The sequence below is a fragment of the Colletotrichum fioriniae genome (genome assembly GCF_027942845.1).
Source record: "Colletotrichum fioriniae strain IMI 355084 chromosome Unknown scaffold_10, whole genome shotgun sequence".
Taxonomy (NCBI): domain Eukaryota; kingdom Fungi; phylum Ascomycota; class Sordariomycetes; order Glomerellales; family Glomerellaceae; genus Colletotrichum; species Colletotrichum fioriniae.
The window spans coordinates 1,923,655-1,949,191 of NW_027076846.1; the positions used below are offsets into that span (position 1 = coordinate 1,923,655).

General features: G+C 55.2%; 6 protein-coding genes across 6 annotated transcripts; 3 read left to right on the forward strand and 3 right to left on the reverse strand.

The window, feature by feature from the left end:
• Window positions 1-1,410: 1,410 nt before the first annotated feature.
• On the forward strand, window positions 1,411-6,039 carry PDS5 (Sister chromatid cohesion protein pds5; the record flags this gene model as incomplete). Its single annotated transcript, XM_053190169.2, has 3 exons — window positions 1,411-1,761; window positions 1,813-5,289; window positions 5,344-6,039. 3 exons carry the CDS (start codon window positions 1,411-1,413, stop codon window positions 6,037-6,039), a joined length of 4,524 nt encoding a protein of 1,507 aa, XP_053052591.2.
• Window positions 6,040-6,697: 658 nt separating this feature from the next.
• N0V96_008551 (uncharacterized protein) lies at window positions 6,698-8,184 on the forward strand (the record flags this gene model as incomplete). The annotated part of the gene is made up of 2 exons (XM_065758368.1): window positions 6,698-6,789; window positions 7,095-8,184. The coding sequence occupies 2 exons, from the start codon at window positions 6,698-6,700 to the stop codon at window positions 8,182-8,184; spliced, it is 1,182 nt and encodes a 393-aa protein (XP_065613123.1).
• A 656-nt stretch (window positions 8,185-8,840) lies between these two features.
• RPL10A (60S ribosomal protein uL1) lies at window positions 8,841-9,657 on the reverse strand (the record flags this gene model as incomplete). The annotated part of the gene is made up of 3 exons (XM_053190171.1): window positions 8,841-9,103; window positions 9,181-9,484; window positions 9,571-9,657. The coding sequence occupies 3 exons, from the start codon at window positions 9,655-9,657 to the stop codon at window positions 8,841-8,843; spliced, it is 654 nt and encodes a 217-aa protein (XP_053052593.1).
• A 585-nt stretch (window positions 9,658-10,242) lies between these two features.
• On the forward strand, window positions 10,243-15,273 carry N0V96_008553 (uncharacterized protein; the record flags this gene model as incomplete). Its single annotated transcript, XM_053190172.2, has 5 exons — window positions 10,243-10,337; window positions 10,425-12,266; window positions 12,326-12,556; window positions 12,612-15,204; window positions 15,271-15,273. The coding sequence occupies 5 exons, from the start codon at window positions 10,243-10,245 to the stop codon at window positions 15,271-15,273; spliced, it is 4,764 nt and encodes a 1,587-aa protein (XP_053052594.2).
• Window positions 15,274-15,618: 345 nt separating this feature from the next.
• On the reverse strand, window positions 15,619-17,777 carry N0V96_008554 (uncharacterized protein; the record flags this gene model as incomplete). The annotated part of the gene is made up of 2 exons (XM_053190174.2): window positions 15,619-17,174; window positions 17,234-17,777. The coding sequence occupies 2 exons, from the start codon at window positions 17,775-17,777 to the stop codon at window positions 15,619-15,621; spliced, it is 2,100 nt and encodes a 699-aa protein (XP_053052596.1).
• Window positions 17,778-20,273: 2,496 nt separating this feature from the next.
• On the reverse strand, window positions 20,274-24,565 carry SIP3 (SNF1-interacting protein; the record flags this gene model as incomplete). The annotated part of the gene is made up of 2 exons (XM_065758369.1): window positions 20,274-20,721; window positions 20,784-24,565. The coding sequence occupies 2 exons, from the start codon at window positions 24,563-24,565 to the stop codon at window positions 20,274-20,276; spliced, it is 4,230 nt and encodes a 1,409-aa protein (XP_065613124.1).
• Between the last annotated feature and the right edge of the window lie 972 nt (window positions 24,566-25,537).

Genomic DNA, 25,537 nt, shown 5'->3' on the forward strand with positions numbered 1-25,537 from the left:
TGGATCACTAGACGTCCGCCCCATTCTGGGGAATTGACCACCCAAGGTATGAATTGTCGCCATACGACATTGCCAATTTGGAGGACATAAGGAGATACTGAATGATAGGCTAGAAACTTGAATTGGGTTTAGATGTATCCCAGTGACGAAAGACGAGAAAGACCCCAAATATATTTGTCATTTGTCCCTTTAGATTCCCACGATCTGTGGCATCTGTGACCTAGGTAAAGACTCAGTCACGCGGCGAAAAACCAAAAATTACCACGAGAAACATTCGGGTTTCTTCGTAACCCTACAATGAAAAAGCTCCTTGCAGCAGAACCTCACTGAACGACATCGTTTGATGGAAGACGCACATAGGCTGGCATCTAAGCTGCTCGTTGACTGCCGAAGTATGAGTAGATATACAGGTGTAATGAACAATTAAAATGACCGGAAATGGATATCACCATGACAATCTAAGCACTCGATGTGGTTTCTTAGCATGTGGGCAGAGCATCTAGGCTCAAGGGACACGAAATTTGATCCCCGAGCTTTCTACCCCCTTTCCAAGAAGTAATCAACCGAGAAAAGAACTGGGCGATTGTTGTTATGATCCTGTTCGATTGAACAGAATTTTTTGGAAGAAAGTCAAAAGAAACAGAATCGAGCCTAAATTTACAAGGCCGCAATTGTCGTAGCCCTTCGTCCTGCCCAAGTCCCAGTATCTAGGATTCCGCCGGAGACCAGAGATTGTAAGATGGCATGGCACTTGTGACCTCCAGAGAAGACGCATGATCGAAACACTTGAAGACGTTCCTCATTACCTTGAACCCAAAGAAAGTCATCAATTAACCCACCGCGACCCAGTATACCTTACTGTAAGGAGACCGAGGCTCATGAAGTTCACCACCGGCGGCCAAGTGGAGACAGGTCGTTGAGCGCCGAACGGTGACATCCGTCACCAGCCACCCGAGGCATCACAGCCACAGATCCACTCCTGCTTGCGCCGGGGCCACACAGAAGCCACGACCGGGCAGGGAAGGTAAGGTACAGCTGGAGCTTGAGCAGGTACCTCGTTCTACCTCCCTCAGCTCAGGTAAGCACGCGAAACCCCGATGAACTGCAGGCGCGGGCGCGTAACACGCCTCGACTATTCCCATCCATCCAATTTCGTCGCAACACTGAGAGCACCAGCTTCATCCCCCTTCTCGTCGCCACCACCGCAATTGGTCTCTAATTCTGCGTGCTCACAACACCTGCCGCACACTTCCATCGTGCACGCGACGCGCGACATTCTATCCATGACTTAGGCCACGCGCGCATCATCGACTCCTGACACGTTCCAGTCGATCGACGACAGCATCGACACATTATCTTCCCCGCTTCACCACACGTCACCTGCCGAGCGCCCACCGAACACCTTCCAAGATGGCGCGTCGTCGCGCTCGCGATGAACCTCAAGAGGAGGTCGAGGTTGAGGAGGAACAAGGAGAGGAGCTTGTCAGCCTTCAATTTGACGAAGAATTGACTTGGAAGCCCGGAAAACCTATCCCTACAACCGAGCTTCTCAACCGTCTGCAGGCTCTGTCAGAGGAACTCGGGGGTCTGGATCAGGATACTACAGAGGTTGAATCTCTCAATGATGTTGCTCATGCTTTGGGCCAACGCAACCTGCTAGCCCACAAGGATAAGGGCGTCAGAGCGTACGCGGCTGTGTGTATCGCAGACATTCTGCGCCTGTGTGCGCCTGACGCGCCGTTCACCGCGGATCAGACCAAGGTAAGCCATTGATCTCGAGCTACCTAGAGCTCTCACTGATGAGTTAAACAGATGTTCTTCAATCTGGTCGTTACGCACGTATTCCCTTCGCTGAGCGACCAAATCCATCCTTATCATAGCCAGCACAAATACGTGTTGACAGCTCTGACCGACGTCAAAAGTATCCTCCTAATCAATGATATCGACGGTGCCGACGACATGCTTTTGAAACTTTTCTCAGTCTTTTTCGATGGGGTATCTGGAAGCTCGAACTCGGGGCCTGAAGAAGGTGTCTCAAAGGAGGTCGGCAACACCATGACGGAAATGCTGATTGCCTTGGTTGACGAGGCTTCCGGCATGAACCCCAAGGTCATTGAAGTAATCATGGCTCAATTCCTTAGAGCAGCGCCCCCGGGCGGCTTCCAGAGCCGCACAGAACGTAGCGAGCAGAACGGCAATCAGTCGACCTTGCTGCCCAAGGACGAGCCGCCTGCGTACATCATGGCGAAGGAGATCTGCAATGTGTGTACTGAGAAGATGGTACACTACGTAAGCCAGTACTTCAGCGACGTCATTCTGGACGCATCTCGATTCGCGGCGAAGACGGTTGGCAAATCTCACGAAGATGAAGAGGACGAGGATGCCCCCAGGGGTCCCACGGACGCAGAATTAAAGGAACTCAGAAAGGCCCACTATCTCATCCGAGAACTCTGGCGCGCATCGCCATCTGTTCTGCAAAATGTCATACCACAGGTCGAGGCAGAGTTGTCGGCCGATAATGTGGATCTTCGACAGCTGGCCACCGAAACACTTGGAGATATGATCTCCGGACTTGGTGCTGCTGGACCGCCCCCGCCGCCCGTGTTGGATCCCGCTCAGTATCCCCCTTTACGCTTGGCCGACGAGGCTCCCAGTCAGATCTCCGATAGCGTCCTCACCACACCTCTCTCGCCCCAATCTTTTGCGCAAACCCATTCTTCCGCGTACAATCATTTCTTGGGCAGGAGAAATGACAAGACGGCGACCATTCGAGCAGCCTGGACCAACGCTGTCGGATATATCCTGGCCACCTCAGCAGGCGGGATTGGTCTCAGTCGCGAAGAACAGTCCGAATTAGTGAAGCATCTCGGGGAGAAGCTCAACGATGGAGACGAAAAGGTCCGGTTGGCTGCCGTGAAAGTGATGGAGCTCTTCAGCTTCCGCGACTTCATCTCTAAGCTGGCTGCCCCAGGCGGCGTGGATAAGGACGGCTCTGTTCTTAGCAGTCTTGCCGACCGGTGTCGAGACAAGCGCACTGCTGTCCGAGTCGATGCAATGACGTTGCTCGCGAAACTCTGGGCGGTTGGATCAGGGGAGTTGGCTGCTGGGCAGGAGAGCGTCGTTGCCGCCTTGTCTGGTATTCCTTCGCGCATTTTCAACGCCTTCTATGCGAACGACTCTGAGCTCAACATCCTTCTCGATCGTGTACTCTTCGAGTGCCTGGTACCTCTGTCCTATCCTCCCATTAAGGCACCAAAGAGTACTAGAGGGGCGTCTCAAAGCTCCCAGAATGCGGGCGTTGCTGACCAAGATCGCATTCGTGCGGAAAGAATTCTTCTCCTTACTCAATCTCTAGACCAAGCGGCCAAGAGAGCCTTTATGGCTATGCAAGGTCGGCAACCTCAATTCGCGCAGGTCCTCGAAGCCTTTGTCAAGCAGTGCGAGAGCTACAACGGAGGCGTGATAGACGATAACCGTCCAAAGATTACGGCGAACCTGGAGAGGACAGTACAGTACATCACACAGTTCTTCCCAGACTCCTTCAAAGTGAAGACCGATCTTCAGAAGTTCGCCAATGCGAATGACCGACGCGCCTACCAGCTCGTCAAATTCTCCGTCAGTGCCGAGAGCGACTACAAGACGGTCCGACAAGCCATCAAGGAACTGGTCAAGCGCACCAATGCAAGCCAGAACGCAACTATCCTGGATACGCTCTTGCCGCTTCTCTACAGGTCGGCTTGCTTGCTATTCAACCGAAGTCACCTTGCAACGATCCTCGATTACTCGAGGAACGATAAGGACGGCCTGGGCTCCGTATCCCACGAAATTCTCAACGAAATCTCACAGCGCAACCCCGAGCTTTTCAAGACTCACGTGGGAGGGCTATGCAAGGGTCTCGTCGAGCAAGCTCCCACAGAGACCAACGAGAACGATTCCAACGTTGTCGATACCCTGAAAGCTTGTGCTTCATACTCGAAGAAGTACCCAGAAGAGATTCCTCAAGACCGAAAGTTTTCACAGGCTCTTGTTAGCTACGCTCTGTATGGACGGCCTGTGAAGTCTGCCAAGTATGCCATCAAGATTCTCCTAGCCAAGGGCGACGACAAGGGTCTGGTCAGTGCAACTAGCTTGTTGGAGAAGATTATGGAAGACTGGACCTACGGCTCAGCGCACTTCCTCAACAAGCTCCAGTCTGTCGCACAGCTGGAATTGCAGGTGCCCAAGATTACCCTCGATTCTGATGATGACATCCTCAACATGACGGTGCAGCAAATTTTGCTCAAGGTTCGAACAGACGCAACAGACAAAGACCCCGAGTGGGTGGATGATGCCAGCGTGGATGAAGAATTGCAAGCAAAGTGCCTGTCATTGCATATTCTCGTCAACCGACTGCGCAGTATGGACGATGTCGAAGAGGCTAAAGAGAAGGCCGTACCTGTCTTCAAGCTGCTCAAGACATTGGTCGCGAAGAGAGGAGAGCTCTGCAAGACGAAGGATACGCCCAACCACCACAAGTCACGGCTTCGCCTGCTGGCAGCTCAGCTGTTGCTGAAGCTATGCACCATTAAGCATTTCGACGACTTCCTGACACCAGCCGATTTCAACCGTCTCGCATTCACGGCGCAGGACACTGAATTGACTGTTCGCCGAGGTTTCATCGAGAAGCTCCAAAAGTACCTGGTGCAGAACAAGCTTCGGGCACGCTTCTATACCATCATCTTCTTGACGGCATTCGAGCCGAACAACGATCTGAAGCAGCGCGTTGAGACCTGGATCCGATCCCGGGCTCGCGCATTGGGGGCGAATGAACAGCACCCTATGGAGGCGATCATGGGACGACTCATATCTTTGCTGTCTCACCATCCCGACTTCAACAAGCCGGAGAATATCGATGATGCCGGTGAAGAGGAGCTGAGCTCATACGCCAGTGATCTTGCGGACCATGGCCGCTACATTCTGTACTATCTAACGAATGTGGCAACGGAAGAGAACCTGGGACTTGTCTATAAGTACGCCGAGAGGGTGAAGCAGACTCGTGATGCGATCAGCCCGGAGGCGAGCGAGAATCTTTACATTGTCAGCGATTTGGCCCAGGCCGTTGTAAGAAAATGGCAAGAGAGGAAGAATTGGAGTTTTCAAGCGTACCCGGGTAAGGTCGGCTTGCCGATCGGTCTCTACACTGCCTTGCCTTCGCATCAGGTTGCCCAGGAGATTGCCGAGAAGCAGTACCTGCCGTCAGAGATTGATGAGAAATTGGACGGTCTGTTCAAATCAATCGACCGAAAGAAGGTAAGCTGGCACTGTCTCCCATGTTGTCCGATCTCTAAGCTTACAAAATTACAGAAGAGAAAGTCTACAGATGATCGTGGAGACCACCATGCTGCTAAGAAGGCAAGGTCAGCCCCGAGGGTCAGGGAGCCTAAGGCACCAAAGGAACCTAAGCCGAAAAAGCAGAAGGTCAAGAAGCCCGCGAAGGTCAAGGCCCCGCGCCGCGAATCCGACATTCCCCTGGAAAACCGGAGACGCAGCGGCCGTGCTGCTACCACTGCTGTATCCAAGTACACCGAACGCGACTCATCCGACGACGACCGTGAGATGTGGGATGGTGTCAGCAAGTGGACGTACGAGAATGAAGATGGAGAACAGACGGAGGTGTCAGATGACGATGATGACTCCTCGGTTCTCTCGGAAGCCCCAGAGGAAGAAAACGGCGAGGGAGCCAAGAAGCCAACAGCTGCTGCGGACGACAGCGGCGATGACTCGCCTTTATCCGAGGTTGAGGACGTTGCAACAGAGGAACCAGGGAAGGAGGAAGTGGAAGCAGATGACGAGGAAGAGCCGGAAGAAGCTACCCCACCGCCCAAGTCTAACGGGCGAAAGGGCCGGTCGGCAGCAGCATCAAAAGCGGCAGCCAAGACTAAACTGCCAGCCCGACCTGCAGCCAAAGAGAAGCCCGCTCCGAGAGCGACGAGGACGTCGGCGCGGAGCACGCGTGGGAGGGCCGCCCCGGAGTCGATGGATGTTGACGAGAGCGACTGATCGAGGGCGGGAGTGTACAAAAAGTTTCATCTTCATTGTTGCAGTGCTTTTCAATTGGCTTTAGGCATGGCTATATATTGGCTTATGGGGGATGGATATCCCCTGCGGTGGTTGGGTGTTTTGAGTGTGCCGCCTGCGAATGCAGCTGAATCCATCATTTGCAACTGCAATGTACTTTCGTTTCCATGCTTTCTGTTGAAACTGTCAATATACCCATGCTGCTGAAATAATTCAACCAATGTGCTATCATGTGCTGGGGAAATTGGAGTGGCTCCCACTGATTTGAAGTAGTCGGAGGCTGTCTTGTGATAATAGCTGAAGCGCTTGACGCTATCTCCACAGGACCCTGCGGAGAATGGGGGATCCCTGGAACCTAGATGCAAGGCACAGAAAGTTAAGGTACGCAAAGTAGCTGCACTAAGGTAGCTCCAATTTGCGTGTAGGATGTCGAGGAGCTGTATGGGAGCTTCTCACACATTCTCAAGGCAAGGAAGCCTAGCTCATTCAGTGCCGGAGGTTGGCACAACTTGACAGGTTTAGTAGCTTTCTTTTCTTTTTCTTCTCTTTTTTTTTTTTTGGTTGTCTGGCCATGTCGCCGTGTCCCCTCAATAAATGAAAGTCAGTCCTATTGAAGCCGAGGTAAATGTTGGCTAACGTAATGCTCTCGAGACTTCCGAAGGGATACCACGAGTCTATCCGGAACATATCCGATGAGTTCATTGAGGCAACTAAGGTCAAGCTGGTCAAGATGTTAAGCTTCAGAAAGCTACCACCTAGTTGGTGACTAGACAGGGAAGATCCGTAGGGTTTCATTAAACGTGCCCCCGCCCAGCCCAGTTCTCCCGAGATAAAACGAGAGCTCGGAATTCAACCCTCCCAGCTTGCCGACAATCACCCCCTTCCTCCATTTTCAGCCCAAGGGGTTGATTGCATTGCAACAATGGCCTGGCCGGGGATTGATCGCGTGATCATGCCCAACGGGCGAATCATCACCGTTTGCCTCCCTCACCAGATGGTTACCTACGGAAAATGCTGTCTCGACTTTAGTCTTGAAGCGGAGAAGGACGACGAAAATTACTTGGACGAGATGAGGAGGACGATGACGACGAACTCTTTGGCTTCGACTTCAACTCTCACGTCCCTAGGGGTGTCAGCGTCAACCAGGTTGCGTACAGCCGATACGGCCGTCTTGGGAAAGCTGCTGCGAGCGGATCTCGGGGACCTTCAGCCCCCATCCGCTTGCGGCCTACTTGGGTCGAAGACCTGGACGAAGATGAGGATGAAGACGAGGACTACGATGATTTGCCGCCCCTAGTGGACGGTACGCCGCACAGGGAGTCCAAGCATCTCTTCATCGGCGCTTCTTGGCCCTCGAATGCCTTTACGATCAAGTCTGCCGACCCCGAGGCTCCGAAGCAGGCCGCCCCGAGCGTTCTCAAGCCGACGGCATCCCACCCTCTTTGCGAGAGAATGCAGTTCTCCGGCACCCTGTTCCCCACAAAGTTCGGCCAGCGTAAGAAGAAGACGCCCCTGTCGCCCGAGGAGCTCTTCCCGCCCGGTCGCTGCATGAAGCTCACGCCTCCGGTCCTCCACTTCATCAACCGCTACGACACCTCCGAGGCCATCATCTACACCGACGGCGCCTGCTTCGGTAACGGCAACGCCGCGGCGCGCGGAGGCTCCGTCTTCATCTTCAAGCCGGTGTACGCAAACGACCAGAGCGGCCGCGTGGCCTTCAAGCTCGAGGACCAAGGGTCCGATGGCAAGACGTACCGCCACACGAGCAACCGCGCCGAGCTGCGCGCGGCCGTCGCGGCGCTCCGGTACAGGGCCTGGGCCGGCAAAGGGTTCCGCAGCATCGTCATCGCCACGGGTTCGACGTACGTCGTCAACGGTGCCACGGACTGGGCGCGCGCGTGGGTCAAGAAGGGCTGGCGGCTGAGCACCAGCGAGAACGTCAAGAACAGGGACCTGTGGGAGGCTCTCTTGCTCAACGTCGAGAGGCTCTACGACCGCGGCGTCAGTGTCCGCTTCTGGTGGATCCCGCGCAAGTTCATCCACGAAGCTGACAGGGCCGCCAAGGGCGCGGCGTACATCCTCGCGCCAAAGATCGGGTTTAGCGACTTGGTTGGGGTTTGTGTTTGATTTTGGGAACACCCACGGCGTTGCGCCCCCGTTTTATCAACTTTTCTCTGTGTCCTCAACCACTTTGAACGGTTAGCTCTGCGTGTCGGATCTTTTGCAACGTCACGCGTAATCTTCGCTGTTGCTTTTGCCGCTGCGAGCAACCAGGCCGAAAATGGGGCTTGGCAACCCTGTGTTTTCAAGCACTCTTCCCTTAACCGTCACCATCAGAAAAACGGTTCCTTTCGAGCGTTTCCCTACCCTTATACTCTGAGCGTTGTGTGTAAGGGAGGATTTTTGGGATTTATCAGTCAGCTGTTTGGCAAGGAGCCCCCAACTGTGTATATGGAATCACGGGCTCGGCACCGCATTTAGCAATCAGGCCTAGACTGGGGCTTGGCAACCCTGTGTCATCAAGCACTTATTTTAAAAACGTTGCGGGTCACTGATGCGTGTTGAAACTTGTAAAATGGTCTGGAAAAGGATGGTTTGGTATTGACAGGCTCCTGATCCATGTGCAGAGCTTCCTATGAAATACCCGTGACCGGTGTATTCCCACCCTTGAGTGAATTGTTATGCGAATAAGCACTTAAGCCATCGACATAACTAGCCCGGGTGGTACTCTACTAGTACAGGCCCCTCGCAAGAAACACCAACACGACGTGAAGAGGGTACGCTTAGTAGAGGCGCTTGGGGGGAGACATGGAAGCCTTGATGGTCAAGCTTCCAACGTTCTGCCAGCCCTTCTTCAGCAGAGAGACGAGGTAGTTGATGGCCAACATGATGTTGGCAATCAGCTGCTCCTGGGTCATGCCGACGTTGCCGACGGCGACACCCATGCAAAGAACCTTCTTCAGCTGGAACTTGATGGTGGACTTGACCTCGGTGATCTTGCCAGAGAGATCGTCGGCGTGGGAGACGGGGGTGGGGAACTTGCCGGCTGCAGAGTTGTTAGATACGAGTTCAAGTCCAAAATAGCGAGAGAGAGAGAGGGGGGGGGAAGTGGTGTGAACATACCCTTGGACAGACCGGGACCCAAGAGACGGGGGATCTGCTTGATCAAGGTCTCGGAAGCGACGAAGGCGTCGTACTTGCGAGCGAGCTTCTTGATGAGCTTCTTGTTCTTGTTGAGCTTCTTCAAGTCGTCGGCGGACATGGCGTCAACACCACCGTGCTTGGCACGATCGATATCGTGCTGGTCACCGAGAATGCAGATGCTCATGTTGGGGCGGGGGACGACCGGCAGGCGGACGGTGCCGGAGAAACGCTTGTCACGCTGAGGGTCATAGTTCTTGAGGCCGATCTGAAGCTCGACAGACTCCTGTGAGGGGTATTAGCATTTGCTACTTGCTTCGCTTCGGTCGCGGACTTTGCGCTCAATTGAACGACGGAGGGGGGTAGACTGACAAGGAAGTTGCGCTTCTTGGTCTCGAGAGAGTACTCGAGCAGCTCAGAGACCTGAGTGCGGACGTTGGCAACCGTAATTTTCGACATCTTGGCGATATCTCCCAGTAATCTGGTGCTTACGGTAGATGTTGGGTGATGATGGGGTTGAAGGGGAAAGAAGAGAAGCCAGGACAAATTTCGGCGGGGCGCCTTATTCTTTTTCAATTAGGGCAGGGAAAAAGTTTGGCCACACCACCGAGTGTGGGTGAAGTGGCCCGTGCGCGCGACGTTCCAGAAGATGTAGGCGATTGGCTGAATGTCACTGGGAGGCGGGAGCGCAGCAGAGTCGGGACCCTGGCGTTTTGGTGCCCCGCGATGAGTCTTCGCCGGCGCGCCGACTTAATGCTGTGAAAACTCGTAGTACCTACAATTTTCCCGTGTCCGATACAAAGTACCTTGACCGACGAGGCATTCCCAAACCAGAGAGCCTTATGTAAGATCTGGAGCATACCAGAAATTGAGTGCACTCATTTCTGATACTTACACGCCGAGTTGTAGACGACAGACGAAAGAAACAAAAACACCCCCCTGTTACTCACTCGGCCAGCACTCATTCGCTTCGCCGTTGCCCCTCGGTGCCCCTCATTCTACTCCCAGGAGTCACTCGCCGGGTTCACCAATTATGAGATAGCGATGAAGCAGGATACCGTCCCCCAATACGAGAGCTTCGTCAACCCGAGTGACCTGCTCAAATGGGTTGAGGAACAGCCGGAGGAATCGTGGATTTCGTAAGACTTTCCCCCCAAGTCAACACCCCTCTAAAATAAGATTTCCAAGTGTAGCAGTACCTGTGTTAATATCATTTTTGCCCATAGCATCGCGCAAAATATCTTTGATCACCTCCTCTCCCTGGCCGCTCAGCCAAAGGGAGTTTCGGGCAACTCATGCGTGAAGCTCTGCGGATTTGTCGAGCAAAGCTCAAAGTCCGACAAACCGGCCCTCCGGCAATGGGCTTTCTCCAAAGAGCCCAGTCTGGGCCTCTTCAACTTCTTCATCAAGTGGAATGAGACGGAGCAGCACCGGTCCATGAAGCTGGTCTTGGACCTGCTCCCCTCGCTCATTCGTCGTAACCCCGACCAAGCCGTCTCTGACCTAGTCAAGACGACCATCTTGGACACCCTCATCTCGATCATCGGGCCGCAGTCCACCAAGCCTCTGGTCAAGTCGTCGCTCAAAGCCATGGACTACTTTGCCGGCAAGTCCGTCTTCAGCGTCGACGACATCGCGGCGAGCTATAGGCGGACGCAGCCGGAATGCACCTGGGCGTCCGATATTGCACTGTGGGAGGACTTCTTCGGCCAGATGCTCGACTGGATGACCATGCACTACGTGTGTCCGACTACGGGCAAGTTCATCGTGACCATCTTCAGGGCACTGAGACAGCAGTCTTTAAAGACACCGCAAGCTGCAGGCGCCGAGCATTTTAGCGTCGAGATGTGGCTTCGTTGGGTCCAGGCTGCCATTGCCAAGACGCCGTCCTTGCTTGAGGGCATCAAGACGTATGTTTTCCTTCCGTTGTTCAAGGATGACCGCAAAGACTCGGTCCAGATCCTGGAACAGATCAACAGCATGTGGTCTACCTCTGGCTCCGCCGTGGCTGAGCTAGACACTCTGGCCCAGTTGAACCTCGCCGTGCTGGAAGTCGGTAAAAAGGTGGGCATGGTTGAGGAGCCCGGCGCCATTTACAGAGAGGAATCCTCCTCAGCAGTAGTCTTGGAAGAGGCCGTGCTTGAGAGAGTCCTGTCACATCCTTCCCACGAGCTCCGCTCGCTAGCGCTGTCCCTCATCGTCGCTTCCCCTTCGACGACGAGGCCTTACTCACCTGTAGCCCTCCGCCTGTTGCAAGCTCATCTCCCGACGTACTTTTCAGAGTCGGACGCGAAGTTCCGCATGGAACTGCTGAGCAAGCTCAAAGATATGTTCAAGCGCAGCAGAGGCGCAATCTTCATCCTGCATAAGAGTCTGGCCCGTCTTAAGGCCTTTGACGGCGCTGCCAACGGTGCGCCAAAGGCCCCCAAAGCGCCGCCGAAGCAGGCGAACCACCGCACCAACATCTTGCTCTGGCCAGAGGACAAGCTGCGGGCGAGCTTGAAGCAGCACGAAGACTTCTTGGCGTGGTACATTGCCTTTTTGCGGTCTGAGCTGATCCCGACAGCCTCTTTCCAGCGTCACTTCACCGCGCTCAGGGCTGTTGCCTTCATCCTCAAGCTCGAAGCCGATGCCGGCAAGACATGGGAGACGGAGGAGGACGAGACCCTCTTCTTCAACCTGTTTGACGGGAAGTGGACGCGCGCGCTCCTCGATCTCATCATGGACCCCTTTGACGATGTTCGGGAGAACGGTACGTCTGTCCTCAAGAGCTTGTTCGCCGACAAGCGCTTCAAGCGTCTCGTTGGTACACAAGGTGTCTCGCCGACACTGGAAGAGTTCCTGTCGAGAGCCGAGGATATTGCGCGGAGGACGGCGCGAGCCGATCATGCCGATGGCGTCGCTCGGACAAACGAGCTTCTCTTCAGATTCTACGACGGTAGGGAGGCGCAGATCGCGCATATTTCAAAATTGATGGATCTTCTCGAAGGCAAGCTTGCCTTTGCAGAGGCCGATCTGGGCAATGCCGTTCTTGAGGCGCCGGTTCACGGTTACTTTGCTTCCCTCCGGTGAGTGCCACAAATACTGCGACAACCTTGAAAGGGGCTGTGGACTGACTGAGAACTAGGTATATCTGGCAAGCTGCGGCTGACATGAGCTTTTCGGCGTCCGAGATGGAAGCCATGGCTACCCTTCAGAACCGCATAGTTAAGTGCTGCCAACGCATCTGGGCTGCGGTCAGGGACATTCTGTGCGACGACTCACCCGAGGGCCACTTGCCCCAGGAGCTGGAAGATCTCGAGGGTCTCGACACCAAGGACCTGCTGAGCTACAGCTTCCGCGCCATCCACGAGTCTAGGTAAGCTATCGAGAGTCTTCGCAACGCTATGTATCTCGTCTAACATATTGGCCAGTGCTCTGATGCGCGTCATGGTTCTGCCTCTCAAGTCCAAGGCCAAAGACGGAATTCTGCGCCCCTCGACCGACCTCTTCACAACCGTCGGATCCTTGACCTTTGACCAGCTGTCGAGCCTCAGACACCGCGGTGCCTTCAACACTGTTTCGCTGTCGTTCGCAACCTGCTGCCAGCTGGTCAAGCACCTCGACGACCCCCAAGCAGGCCACGAGAACGGCGAGACCCTGCTCGATGTCTGGTACAGAGGAACCAAGGAATGCATCTTTTCCCAAGCATCCACAACCCGCCGCTCCGCCGGCATCCCCGCCATGATCACCGGCATTATCTCCGCCAACGCGCCGCAACCCTCCTTTGACGTCGTCATTGAGGAGCTCGTCGCCATCGCCCGCAAACCCGCCTTCAACTCCGAGTCGGACGGCTCCAAGCTGCCCCAGGTCCACGCCCTCAACTGCCTCAAGGACATGTTCAAGAGTTCTTTCATCACCCAGCTCGGCAAGTCAGCGCCACACATCCCGCAGTGCCTCGACCTCGCCGCCGGCAGCCTTAAGTCCGAGGTCTGGGGTATCCGCAACTGCGGCCTCCTCTTCCTCCGCTCCCTCCTCGACAACCTCTTTGGCACAAACGAGAGCAAAGCCACCCTCGAGGCCGGCTGGGATGGCCGCACAACCCGCCTGCAGTACCACAAGTTCCCGATCTTGCCCTCCGTGCTCTTGAACCTCCTCCGCTCCGGTCGCGAGGTCATGAAACCCACGACGCTCGGCAGCACCATCGCCGCCGAGTCCGTCTTCCCGGCCCTCGACATCATCCGCCGCGCCGGACCACCCGACGCCTCCCGCGACGAGCTGTACGGCCTAGTCGCGGGCTACCTGGCCAGCCCCGTCTGGCACGTGCGGGAGATGGCCGCCCGCGCGCTGTGTTCTTTCCTCCTCAAGGACGACGATTGGGTTAGCCTTGCCGAGGCCATCATCAACGACTCCCTCGCCGCGGCACCCGCGAGCAGGAACAACCACCTCCATGGCGGCCTGCTGACCGTTAAGGCGGTCTTTGAGCGGCTCTCCGATGTCTCGCCTCAGAGACTGTCGTCTGGCCTCCCGCGCGTGGTTTCGATCCTCAGTGGTCTCCAAGCCAGCGCGTCCGACTCCTTCGCCTCCTGCCCAGACATCCGCGCCGCTTACCTGGAAGTCCAAAACCTCATCTCCCTCTTCACCCTATCTTACCCGTTGCCATCAACATCGACATCGCAGAACGCTGCATCCTACACCATCTCACAATCCTCACAAAGCGCCCTCCTCCGCACCCAACTCGCCATTGCGGCAGTCCACGCCACCCAAACATCCTCCTCCCCCTCCGCCTCCCTTCGCGAAACCCTCCTCTCGACGAGCACAACAAGCGTAGAGACGACAATCACAACCCTCGAAACCCTCGCCTCAGTCCACCACCCGCGCCTGTCCCTAGCGGAAGCAGCATCCTACGCCACGCTGTACACCGACGTAGCCCGCTCCGCAACGCACCCAGACTCCTGCGCCGCCGCCCTCGTCAACCTCGCAGAGGTCCTCGACCTCGTCCTGGCAGAAACAGCCGCCCGCAATGCCGATGCCAGCTCTCAACAACTCTCAAACCTCCTCCCCACCCCCGAGACCCTGACACAGCTCTGGCAAGACCTCCTCGCTCGAACAATCAACCCAAACCTCTCCAACGCAATCACCCGCGCCAGCGGCCCCATAATGGCATCCCTCGTCTCTCAATTCCCCGTCTCCCAATCCACCGCGCAATCCCTCCGCGGCTGGGGAAACCTAATGTCCTCGGCCCTCCACGACTCCCGCCCCTTTGACACCCGCATCGCCGCAGCAGCCTCCCTCGCCTCCTTCTTCTCCGCAACAACCTCAACCTCTTCAACCACCGCAGACCAAGCGCAAGCAGCAGAGGCCCCCCTCCTCCCCGCCCTCATAGCCCTCTACGACGCCCTCAACGACGACGACGACGAAGTCCGCGACCTCGCCTCCCTCTCCGCAAAACACATCCTCTCCCAACCCCTCGCGCCCCTCGACGCCGCCTCCTCGCTGCTGTCCTACATCGCAGCCACCTACCGCGACAGCCCCACCCTTCACTCCCTCCTCGCATCCCGCCTCACGGGCCAGGTCTCCTCAGACTCAACCAACAACACCAACATAGAGACTACCACCGCCGCCTCACAATGGTCCACCGCAGAATCACAACTTTCCGCCGCCCTCCGCTTCGACGACTCCCTCTTCGCAATCGAAGAACAGAACCTCTTCATCGACGAGGTCCGCGAGTCAAAGCGCTGGGCCGCCGTCTTCCAAGACATCTTCTCCTCTACTTCGGATTCTGCCTCTGCGTCAGCGGCGCGCACGGCACTAACGACCTGGACCTCCGCCGGCCTAGACGCCCTCCTGGCCCTCACATCCCAACCATCCTACGCAGACGATGGACCGCTAGGCTGGACTTCCGACCCAGACGTTTACGCAGTCTGCGCGCGCGTCCTCCTCGCCGCGACGGCACTTACCAAGGTCAATGTCGGCGGCGTCAATGGATCCGAGGCGCTCAGGGAGAAATTGGAAAAGTTGAGGGCTGTAGGTCAGCGGGGGAGATTTCATGGGTTGTTGTTGGAGATGACGAGTGCATGAATTCGACAACAGTAAGATGTCATAAATCATGGACGGTCAGATGATGCAAAGGATGAAAGCATGCTCAAGATGAAAAAAAGTTTAGTTCGTTGAGATGTTTCGTGTACAATGCTTTGGAAAAAGTACATGGAGAGATAGACATGGAAATAGACAGGAAAACAGATGAAGTAAATAAAAAAAAAAGGCTATAAAAGGAAGGCTAAGACGCCCCGAACGCCATTGGATGCTCATGCGTCATCTCGTCCCGTCTACAGAGATCTCTCTGTCTGCATCAAGCTGGGTATCCTGTCCTGCAGCTGACGTCTCTCTCCTCCCTCTGTCTCTCTCGTCGTCGTACGATTTACACATCCCCTCGCCTCCTTAATTGGACACGGTCTGAACCACCTTTTCCCCCGGCACACTCAACGACGAGTCCTGTCTCTTCATACCGCCCATCCCACCCATCTTGCCCATCTTAACAACCAGCATGGTATTCTGGCTCTGCAGCTGACCCACCTGCTCCTTGAGAACGTCAATCTCCTTGAGCGCCACATCCCGCTCCGCCTTGACACGCTCGAGCTCCAAGGCCAAGTTTCCCTTCTCCTCCTTTTCCGCCTGCTTCCGTCGCTTCTCCTCCGCCTTGCGCTGCTCCTGCTCGCGGCGCTGCTCGAGGCGCTGCATGTCGCGCTTGTACTTGTCCTCCTGCTTGGCCATCTCCTTTTCGTGCTTCTCGCGGAGCTTCGCCAGATTGGCAGCCTCCTTTTGGGAGTCTTGGTCACGCTTGCTAGACATGCGCTCATGCATCTTGTTGATCTTATCTTGCATCTTTTGGCGCCGCTCCTGGAGTTTCTTGAGCTCTCTCTCGTGATGCGACGATGTCTTGGACCCTTGGAGAGACGCGCCGCCGCCGGATCCGGACGAGTGAAGCGACATGCTGTCGGGCTGCGTAACCTCTGGTGGTGTGACGGGCTCGCCCTCGTCCGTCTTTTCAACCGCTGAAGCGAAGCTTCGGATGGACGATGTGTCGCTTTCAATCGACTCATCCTCTTCTTCCTCCGCTATCGACCCGTTGGTGCTTGGTGCTGTGAATATTCCGGGTAAAGCGTAGCCCTCCGGTAGGCGACTAGCCACGACGGAGCTGGCCATTCCGAAAGCACCGGATATGATACCGTATAGGCCGTTACTACTCGGGACGGAATTATCCTGCACCTGTGCCGACTCTTCAGGTAGCAAGTTCGATGTTGGTTGCTTGGCCACCTCCATGGGAGAAGCGACCTTTTCGCTCTCGGCCTGCTTAGCGCCTTCTTTCGTCTCTTCCTGTTCTTGATCTGAAGTTGAGAAGTCATCGGCGGATTTCGCAGTCATCCACTTGAGAAACTTGCCGGCGTCTCCAATGATGCCTGCTGGTGTACCCCGATCAATCAAGAATCGGGGCACATTGCCGCCGGGATCACTACGAGTCACCATGAGCCACTCAACGGACGTCGTCGCCTCCTCCTCGATGCCTTCGCCGGTGTGCCCAGCGTCGTCTCTGGCAGGTGCACTGTCGACAGATGCACCTCGATGACGGCAGTCTGGATCTGCCGCCTTCTTCGCTGCCCGTAGAACAGCCTCCTTGCCCATAGACTCAGCCACAGCCTGTCTTTCTTTGGCGCCTTCCTGGCTGAGATCAATGGAGGATCGTGCTCGCGTGATCGCAGCCGGCTTATCGGACGGGATCTCGCGAATGATTTCGACCGACTCGTATTGACCTCGAATATAGCCTGGACGCTCGGGGCACTCGGGATGAATGCATGGTTTCGACACAATCATGTAGGTCCGGAGCGGCCGCTTCGCACCTTCTTGCGGGGCGCCGCCGGAAAAGTCGGAACTCAGCAGTAAAGTCACAAAGTCTCTCGGAGCCGTCGGGCCTGGGAATTGCGCCGATAACTGGAATACTGGGCAGATATTGTTAGCATTAGGCGCTGACGCCTCAAGTGATGTTTTTCATGCTCACCTTCCATTTTTCCAGAGCCTTCCACAACCTCATGTGCCGCCCGCTTCTCTGCTCCAATGCCGCGGATGGCGCCGGCGCCAGGCCCGCTCTGCACCTTCATGGACTCGGCAAACTCTCTCTCGAGGCCCAGCTTCCACTTCTCAAAAGTCAAACCATCGTGAACGCTGCGCCGGGCGAACCAGCTACCCTTGCCGTCCTTGGCGGCGAGTTTATATACGTTGATTGCTAGCGGGTTGTCCTTGGCATTGACCTTGACCTCTTTCCACTCTTTGGAAAGATCCTGCGACAACTTGAGCGCAGCACCGGTTTGTCGTTGGGAGAGCGAACGGTTGATGTCGGCGACAGGTATCGGGGGATCGGTGTGGGAGCGGGACCGGCCGTGGGAAGCAGTGGCCTGCTTGACCGCGGCGGGGACGGGGATAGAATCAATGACTGTTTGAGCGTTGGCAAATACGTCGGTCATGAACTCTTTTGGATCCTCCTCGGCGACAGATTCCCACTTGATAGGCGCAAGGCCTTTGAAGGGCTCGTGATGAGGTGCCATTGTGTCTGAGGGTGGCGGTAGGCGTCGAGGGCGAAACGGAAATGTGTCGTGTTTAAGAAGATGTCATAGCCCAGGTCGTCCGACGAAAGCGAATAATGTAGAGACTAGCCGGTGGTATCGGTGAAAGGGAGACACGGACGGAGATTCTGAAATGTCAAAAGGTATCGAGGTTTGTATAGTATACAATTATCGTCGGGGTCCGGACGCGACCGAGGCGTTGGGGGGAAAGATGAGTGTTCGTGGGGAAGCAAGGTAGATGCTGTTTGGTGGTTTGTGGATGAAGTTGGTAGTTAGTGGTCGATATACTGTGCAGAAATGGAGACGAAATAAAGCTTTGGATGACCTGCAAAGAGTGCCCCACGTGTGGCTTAAGAGTAAAGAGTCAAGGAGGAAGAAGGCAGGTTTGGGAGAGAATAAGGTGCTGCGCAAGCCACAGTACTTGGTAATTGCTGGAATAAAGGTGCATGCACGAAGTACGGAGTATGGAGTATGGATAGCGTCAACGGGAATGGGATCACCGATCATGGGCCGCCTTGCCGGGGTGTCAGGACTCAGTTGGTTTGGAGTCTTGGAGGGGCTTTGACGTCTCTGGCCGACCCGAGCGGACCTAATGCTCCCGTCCTCTCTCTACAGTGTACCTGCTATTTTGTCAGGTGTTGACCATGTTCCATCATGTTCAGTGCGCCCTTGTCCTTTACGTCCGGTGCAACACTCCTTCCGGTTCCTTGGGAAGAGGCATCTACACTAGATACGTATCTCATCTTGCCTCGGATTCTGCTCCAATGACGAAGTACCTAAGACACAAGGCAAGGCAGGTTCCTATGTAAATGGAAAGGGCCAGCCAATTCTTCCACCTGGCACCTTGCTCCTGCTGTGTTTGCTTTCCCTTCACCGCGCTTCTCGCATTGGCTCGACCCTGGCGCTGACGTCACCCCTGGTCCAGGTACACATACGAACAGTACGGAGTACGAGAAGGTGCGGTCCCCTCAGGGCCTCAATGAGAAGGTGGGGAGGGGAGGCCCCCGTTGCCTCCCCCGTCCATCTCGACGTCACAATTGGTGGTCAGTCTCCCAGAAAGGGGATCAAGTGGATCCCACCGCGCTAGAGATCGTCTAGAATCCGCGTATTCTGGGCTCGACCTCCGTGCCCTCGGATTCCTCTCATTCGACCTCGCATAGCCGTGACGAAGGAGCGACAATTCACCCATTGCAACGAGGGGAAAATGCGGCTCCCTTCCCCCTTTTCTTACTCCAGTCTTTTTTCTTCTTTTTTCTAATTCTCTTTTTTATTCTTAGATTAGGGACAGATAATCGAGGGGAAGGTGGGGTTCAGGGAGGAGAGGAGCGGATCAGAGACCTCGTTCTGGAACTTCTGACCACCGGCCTACGTCGTCCAAGGCCGCTCGCCACAAGCCACACTGTTGAATGCGGGCTTCCTCGACGGAATGTGGCACATCAGGTTTTCCTTGCTTTCTCCCGTCGCCCTACCCGTAAGGCAACGCGGCCAGGATGGTTTTCCAACGGTTTACAGGGATTCTGATGGCGACTGGACACGTGAGGTCTCTCTCCCTTGCCGGAACACCTTGCCGGAGAGCAAAAAAAAAAAAATGTGATTTGGGGTAAGATGTGATACCAAGCCCTGTTTACTCCCTGTGTGCATCGACGTCAACCATATAAGTTTACATCGTCATGATCTACCTTACCCCAAGGTGCTAAGGTAGGGGCGTACAGCCTAAATGTCCAAGGAATCATCATACTAAGGTAGTTGTACACAATCTCCTACACCCAGGAAAACACCACGCCGAGATTCCCGAGACATGACCTCAAAAGTCCGGACCCGGCTTTCCCATCGGCCGACTCTCTCCATCGAAAACTAATACTAGCCCGCCAAAGAGATGGCCGAGCTTTCCGGTTAACATCGATCTACGATTGCGGCCTTGCATCACGATAAAGTGCTCAAAGAAATCAGGCCATGTCTTCAGATCACCAATGCCAATACTCTGGCAGTAAACTAGCAACCTTCGTTGAACTGTACCTAATGAGACCGGGACCGCCATCATAGGCAACTTTACAGCTTGAACAGGTTCGACGTTGTGAATCGTGTTTGGCCTCCCCGCTCTGTATCGGTACATCAGGTAGGTAGGTACTTAATCTACAACAGACCTCTGTTTGTCTCCATCAATACTTTTGCAATAGAGTTAAATCCCTCCCTCCTTTGCCCTTTATCTACATTTGGATGCGTCTTCAGCAAAAAGGTCATCATCAGAGATGCGCATGTTCATCTCATTAGCCCCCAACCAATAGTGAAGTCATTGAGCCATCAAGCGGGGACAAGTCGAAACACGAAATCATCATTCAACGTAATCAAATATTATCCTCCATTTCAGAGTAAGAAAAAAACAGTAAACTGTAAGGCTCTGAAAGCTTCCATACGCTCTCCAAAACCACGGCGATGTGATATTACGCAATGCAACACAAAGGGGACCCAACGACTCCTCTACAACCCCGCCAGAGAGCTTCGCTCGCTCATCAACGCTTGGTGATCCAACTTACAGCTCCCGCAATATGTATCGTACCACTCCCGCAGCGCCTCTTTCTTCCCCTCGTCAATATTCGACGTCAGGACCTTCTGGCCACTGCCACCGCCGCCGCGCTTGCTCTTAGCAGAACCGCCGTCCTCCTCCAACACAGTCTTGAGCTTCTCGCAACGCATCGTCTCGTCAGAGAGCCAGTTCTCCCACTCTGACTGCACCATCTCCCGCTCGATGCTGTTGACGATGCGCATCGCGACAAGGAGATCGTGCCGGTACGATCCGAGACGCTGTCGGGTCCGGCGCAGCCGGCGCGCGGTCGCTCGGCTCGTCGCTGATGATAGCGTCGACCCGGCGTCTTCATAGGGACTGTCCAGATCGGTGGCGTTGGCAACAAATTGGAACGTAGTGAAGCTGTGATATCATGTTAGCAATCGCGTCTTTGAAACCCAAACTGTCAGTCAAGGTATACTTACCAAGCACTATCGGTAGGCCAACTGTTGTTGTGGCCAACTGCACCGGTTGCCTCGCCTAGATCCGCCATGTAGATAGCCTTGCTCATCATTACGTTCGGGCCGACACCGACCCGGGTCATAAACTTGGCTGCTCGCCTCTCCGTCCACCAGGTCGAGCTTTCCTTGGAGGTCAAGGCAATGTTCGTGAGCGCGCTGACTGCCAGGACAAGAAGGATGAGTCTGTGAGCTGTGACCACGCTAAAGAACGTCTTCACCACGGCGATGGCCCACATGATGAGCGACGTCACCGCACTCTCACCAAAGGAACGCAGCGTTTCCAAGAGCATGGCCGTCAGTGTTCGCGGCTTGATGAGCTGCTTCTTTGACGCGGCCGCGTCGGCTGGGGAAAAGACAACAACTTGCGTCTGTTGCCCAATGTTTCCGTACACCTGGATTGCCCTCTTTGTCCGGCTGTGTGGGCCAAGCTTGCGTACCTGGTCCGTCGCGACGTCTGCAAGCTCTTCCGCATCGCCCTCGGCGTCGTTCAGGGCCTGCCGCTCGACCAAGTTTTTTGAAAACGTGGGTATCTTGGACCATTCTACCTTTGTGTAGATTGCTAATTTGCACTTTGACTTGGCCACGTGGGTGATGACAACCTTTGTCACCAATTTGAAGTCTTGAGAATGGGGAAGATGCCATGCCGTCTTGGTGTGTGTCACAACATACGTTACGTGTTCTTGGAAGACATCCATAGTCTGGTAGTCGATAACGTCCACGGTCTTGGGTCGACCGATCATATCTTTGTAGTCGAACTTGAACTGGAACTCACGCCTCATTCGGCCATGATCTGCCAGCGCCCAGGGCCCTTGGGCAATCTGTTGAGCTCTCCGCTCAAAGTAAAGCTTGGGAAAGACAAAGCTCTTGTCGCCAAAGAGCACATGGAAACAGGCCTTGGCGCTAATTTCAAAGTGCCGCTCTGCAACCATTCTCTGCATGTCTTCGGGTTCGAAAATAACAGGATGAGCGGGCACCTGCACTTTGGGGGTCTGCCTCGAGCCAGGCCCTGCTAAGCGGAGTCTAGGTCCAAACTGGCTCTGACGCCTCGCTGGGCGCCCAGAGTGCGTGCCGTCATCGAACGGCGTATTCGATGAGACCTCTTCCCAGCTTTCAATACTGGGGCTGCGCTTGCTGTAGTCCTCGTACTCCAGATTAATCAGTGCCCGGATAAGCTCTGGCAACTCCATTGGCTCCTCAGATTGTAGGTCGTCGATGAGAAGATTCATTCTCGCATGAAGGAGCTGAAGGTTGTCCAAGAAGATCTTGATGGTGATTCTAGTGTAGCCCGTCTCATTGCCATCCTCGCCGAGGTGAAGGAAGATGAAGTCGCATTCCTTACCAGGCGCAGCTGTGACCTCGGCTATTATGTCGAGACTGATGGCATATGCAACAACAAGGCCCATTTGTTGTCCATAAAAGTACATGTTGTCCGGAGTGATATAAATACGGCCATTGCCCGCCAGCCCTTGGCCATGAGAAGGCGAGTCCTTGCCTGTCGAGCTCGACCAAGCGGCACGGAAAACGAGGACAAGCTTCTCGTCAAGAGGAGCATTTGGGAACAGAATTCGGAATTGCAGATGCTGGATCCTTAGCTCTGGAGGGTATCCCGGGACAAAGGTCTCCACGGGTTGCCTGAATGGCGTGTGAGCTTGGCTGGGTTTAGCGTCGACACTGACAGTCTTCCTATGCCCGGTGGTAGGGGTTGGAGGCTTCTCTTCGCCAGGCTTGCCCACCTCTCGCACTACTATTCCAAAGGGATTTTCTTCCAGCAGGCCAGGGGTGCGAGGACGGCCTGGACCTGATCCGTAGACAGTGCTCCAAGGGCTACTTCCCCAGTAGTTGGCGAGAACAGAAGTAGGCATGTGGCTCGTAGTGTCCGACCCTATACTTCTGTCGACTGAAAGCATCACAGCCGTTCGGCTGAGGTTTGTTGCTGCGGGTGGTCTTGCCAGCGTCAAAGGAGCCAAGGTTCCTTGAACTGGGTCCAGGGCAGGTAATCTTGAAGTGGACGAGTTCTTCGACCCCGCTTGCGGGGGAGAAGGGTATCCGGGAAGATGGCCGTGGCTTGCTATCAAGCCCGCGATGCCACCAGCGCCGGGCGCTCCGCCAGCAGCCCCCGCAGCTTCGGCCCCTGCACCAAAGGTCGCTTTTCGGTGAAGATCTAGCTTCTGGATGATCCTCGCTGCATGATCGCGATTGCTTTCTCCCTCCTCGCGCACCATCTCTCGGCCCAGGTCACGCCCAAGAGCAGTAATGGACCGACGCGGTGCGCCAGCGTTTACGTCGAAGCTGGCACGGCCGGCCATGCTGCCGTCCGAGCCAGGAACCGGAAGAGTTCCGGCCCGGTCGAAGCTACCGGAAGGCTCCTCGCCAGCCACGATGGCGTCCATGGACCTTGCTGAGAACTCGGGAAGCGGTGGCGGGGTGATAGAGAACGCGGGATCGGCACCGGCGGGTGAGGAGGCGCTGTCTCTGTCCATGCTGGCCTCAAATGCTCTCTTCTTGGCCACCTCAAAGACCTCCAGCCACTCAGTCAGCTGATTTTGAGTCTCTGCCTGAAGAACCAAGGTCTGGCTCTTTGTCTTGACTTCGAAGCAGAATCTGCGATCCTCGGCAACGGCAGGCTTGGCATTGCACAAAAGGACACCAATCTCGTCACCTTGCAGAACACCTTGAGGCCCATTGATCAGCCAGCCAAAAATACCCTCTCGACAGTAGTACCAACGACGGACCCAATTCGACCTAGCTGGCTTGCCGTAAAGGGTCTTGAGGAAGAGCCAGCCCTGCTTCTCCGAGACGACGGCGGAACTTTCTTGCGGCTGGACGCTGACCGGACCTCTGGACCCCAGGTACTGAACCGTGGACGCACTATAATCCTCCAGCTCTCGAGATGGCTTGAATGCTTGCAGTGTGCTTTCGCCGATATCGCGACGTGCAATCTGCAGCTCCCTCTTGAATACAAACTCCGTGGTTTCCATCTCACGAGACCAGCCACGGATGCGATCCATCTCGGAACCCCACTTTGTCGATACGGCGGCGGCGTCGCGCGACCGCTTCATTTCCTTCCAAAAGTCGGAGCTGACACGCACAAGCAACTTGTCCAGGCTAAAGCGGATCTGAGGCGCAAGCTGGCAGAAGTCCATGGAGACCTTGAGATATGCCTTGCGAGTCTCGTACACAGCGAACGCTTCCTCTCTGATAGCAGACGGCTCCTTTGTCTTGGACTGGCTCATGTATCGAGCCATGGCCTGATCAAAGTTCCTCTGGGTGTGGTCCAGGACTCTCCTGACTTCCTTGAAAGAGCGCAGGTCGGCGGCGACGAAGGATCGGATGGGGTCAACAGATATGGTGTCCATTTTCCGCACTGTTGACATTATCTGAGTCCACCATTCCTTTGAGCCATCGCTTATCCGGCGCAGAGCGAGAAGAGTGTAGTCGTGATCGACGATAGCATCGGCGGTCGCAGCGGGTGGGAAGATCTTGGACAGGTATGTGTTGACGCTTTCTTCGAGGGCTAAGATGTCACGGGTGACGCGAGACGTCGACCTAACGTAGTCGTCAAGCCATTTCTCGACATTGTCGATGTGCTCTCCAAAGTGTTGCGCAGTGGATCGAAAGGTAGGAGAGTCGAGAGATGCCTCGTTCAGGCCGACGGGAATCGCAGGGCTTGTTTGCTTTTGCGCCGTTGTTGCAGCAGCAGCAGCAGCAGCAGCAGCCAAAGCGACAGACGCCGCGGGCTCGGCCATCGTGTGTGTAAGGATCGACGATGGTCGTCGACGTCGTCGGGACGACTAGGGAGTCGTTGATTCGATCGGTCGGTCAAAGGTATATCATCTGTGCCTATGATGGGCGCTATGCATGCTCTACAGGTCTGGACGGTAGGATCTCTTGTGTATCGGAACGGAAGAATGCTGTGTCGCGAATGGAAGTTGTAATGACGTCGGCGAATGCCGTATTTGGGGAGTGCCACGGGTACAACTTTTGGGAGGTGTGCTGTCAATGTCAAGCCTCGCCTCGTCGTCTGGAGAATAGGCTGAAGGCCGGCGGTGGGGGAGCCAATGAAACCATTCTCGCTTCGCGCTTTAGCGTCCGCGTATACTGAGCACTCCACTGTAGATTCGGCCGAGAGCACCCCGCCACTCACTGAAGCCACCCGCTGATGAGATTAGGTACCTGAGGCGGGGGCTCACGGGGCATTACAAGTTAAGGTACTCCGTACTTCCATTGAAGGAACGGGAAGGCACTTAAGCTCAGCCCAACTTTCCTTTTAGGGAAAAGACGTGGCCCAAGCTCCCCTAGGCACAAAGTGCTCCTTCCCTCATTGTTCCATGCCATTGACGGGACCACTTCCTTCCTAAGGTAGGTTCTCTTCTACGGATACTGCGAATCCCTCTTCCATGGGGAATTTGGAGACCACAACTCAACCTTTGGCTTCCATTTCTCCAGGTTTCCTCCACCCTCCTGCAAATTCTTCTCTCTCGTCATACGAATAAATAAGCTTCAAACATGGTTTGCGCCCTCCAAAGTCTCAATGCGATGCGTCTCGCATTGGCCAAAGAACAGGAACACTCTTTGCGGAAGTCGGCATCAGCAATGGCAACATCAAACATCAAATATCAAACATCATGCCTGGCACCTAACGAACTTATTGTTCATTTCATTCCTTAAAGGTCACTTGGCATACAGAAGCTGAAGCAGTCTTCATACGCTCGCCCGCA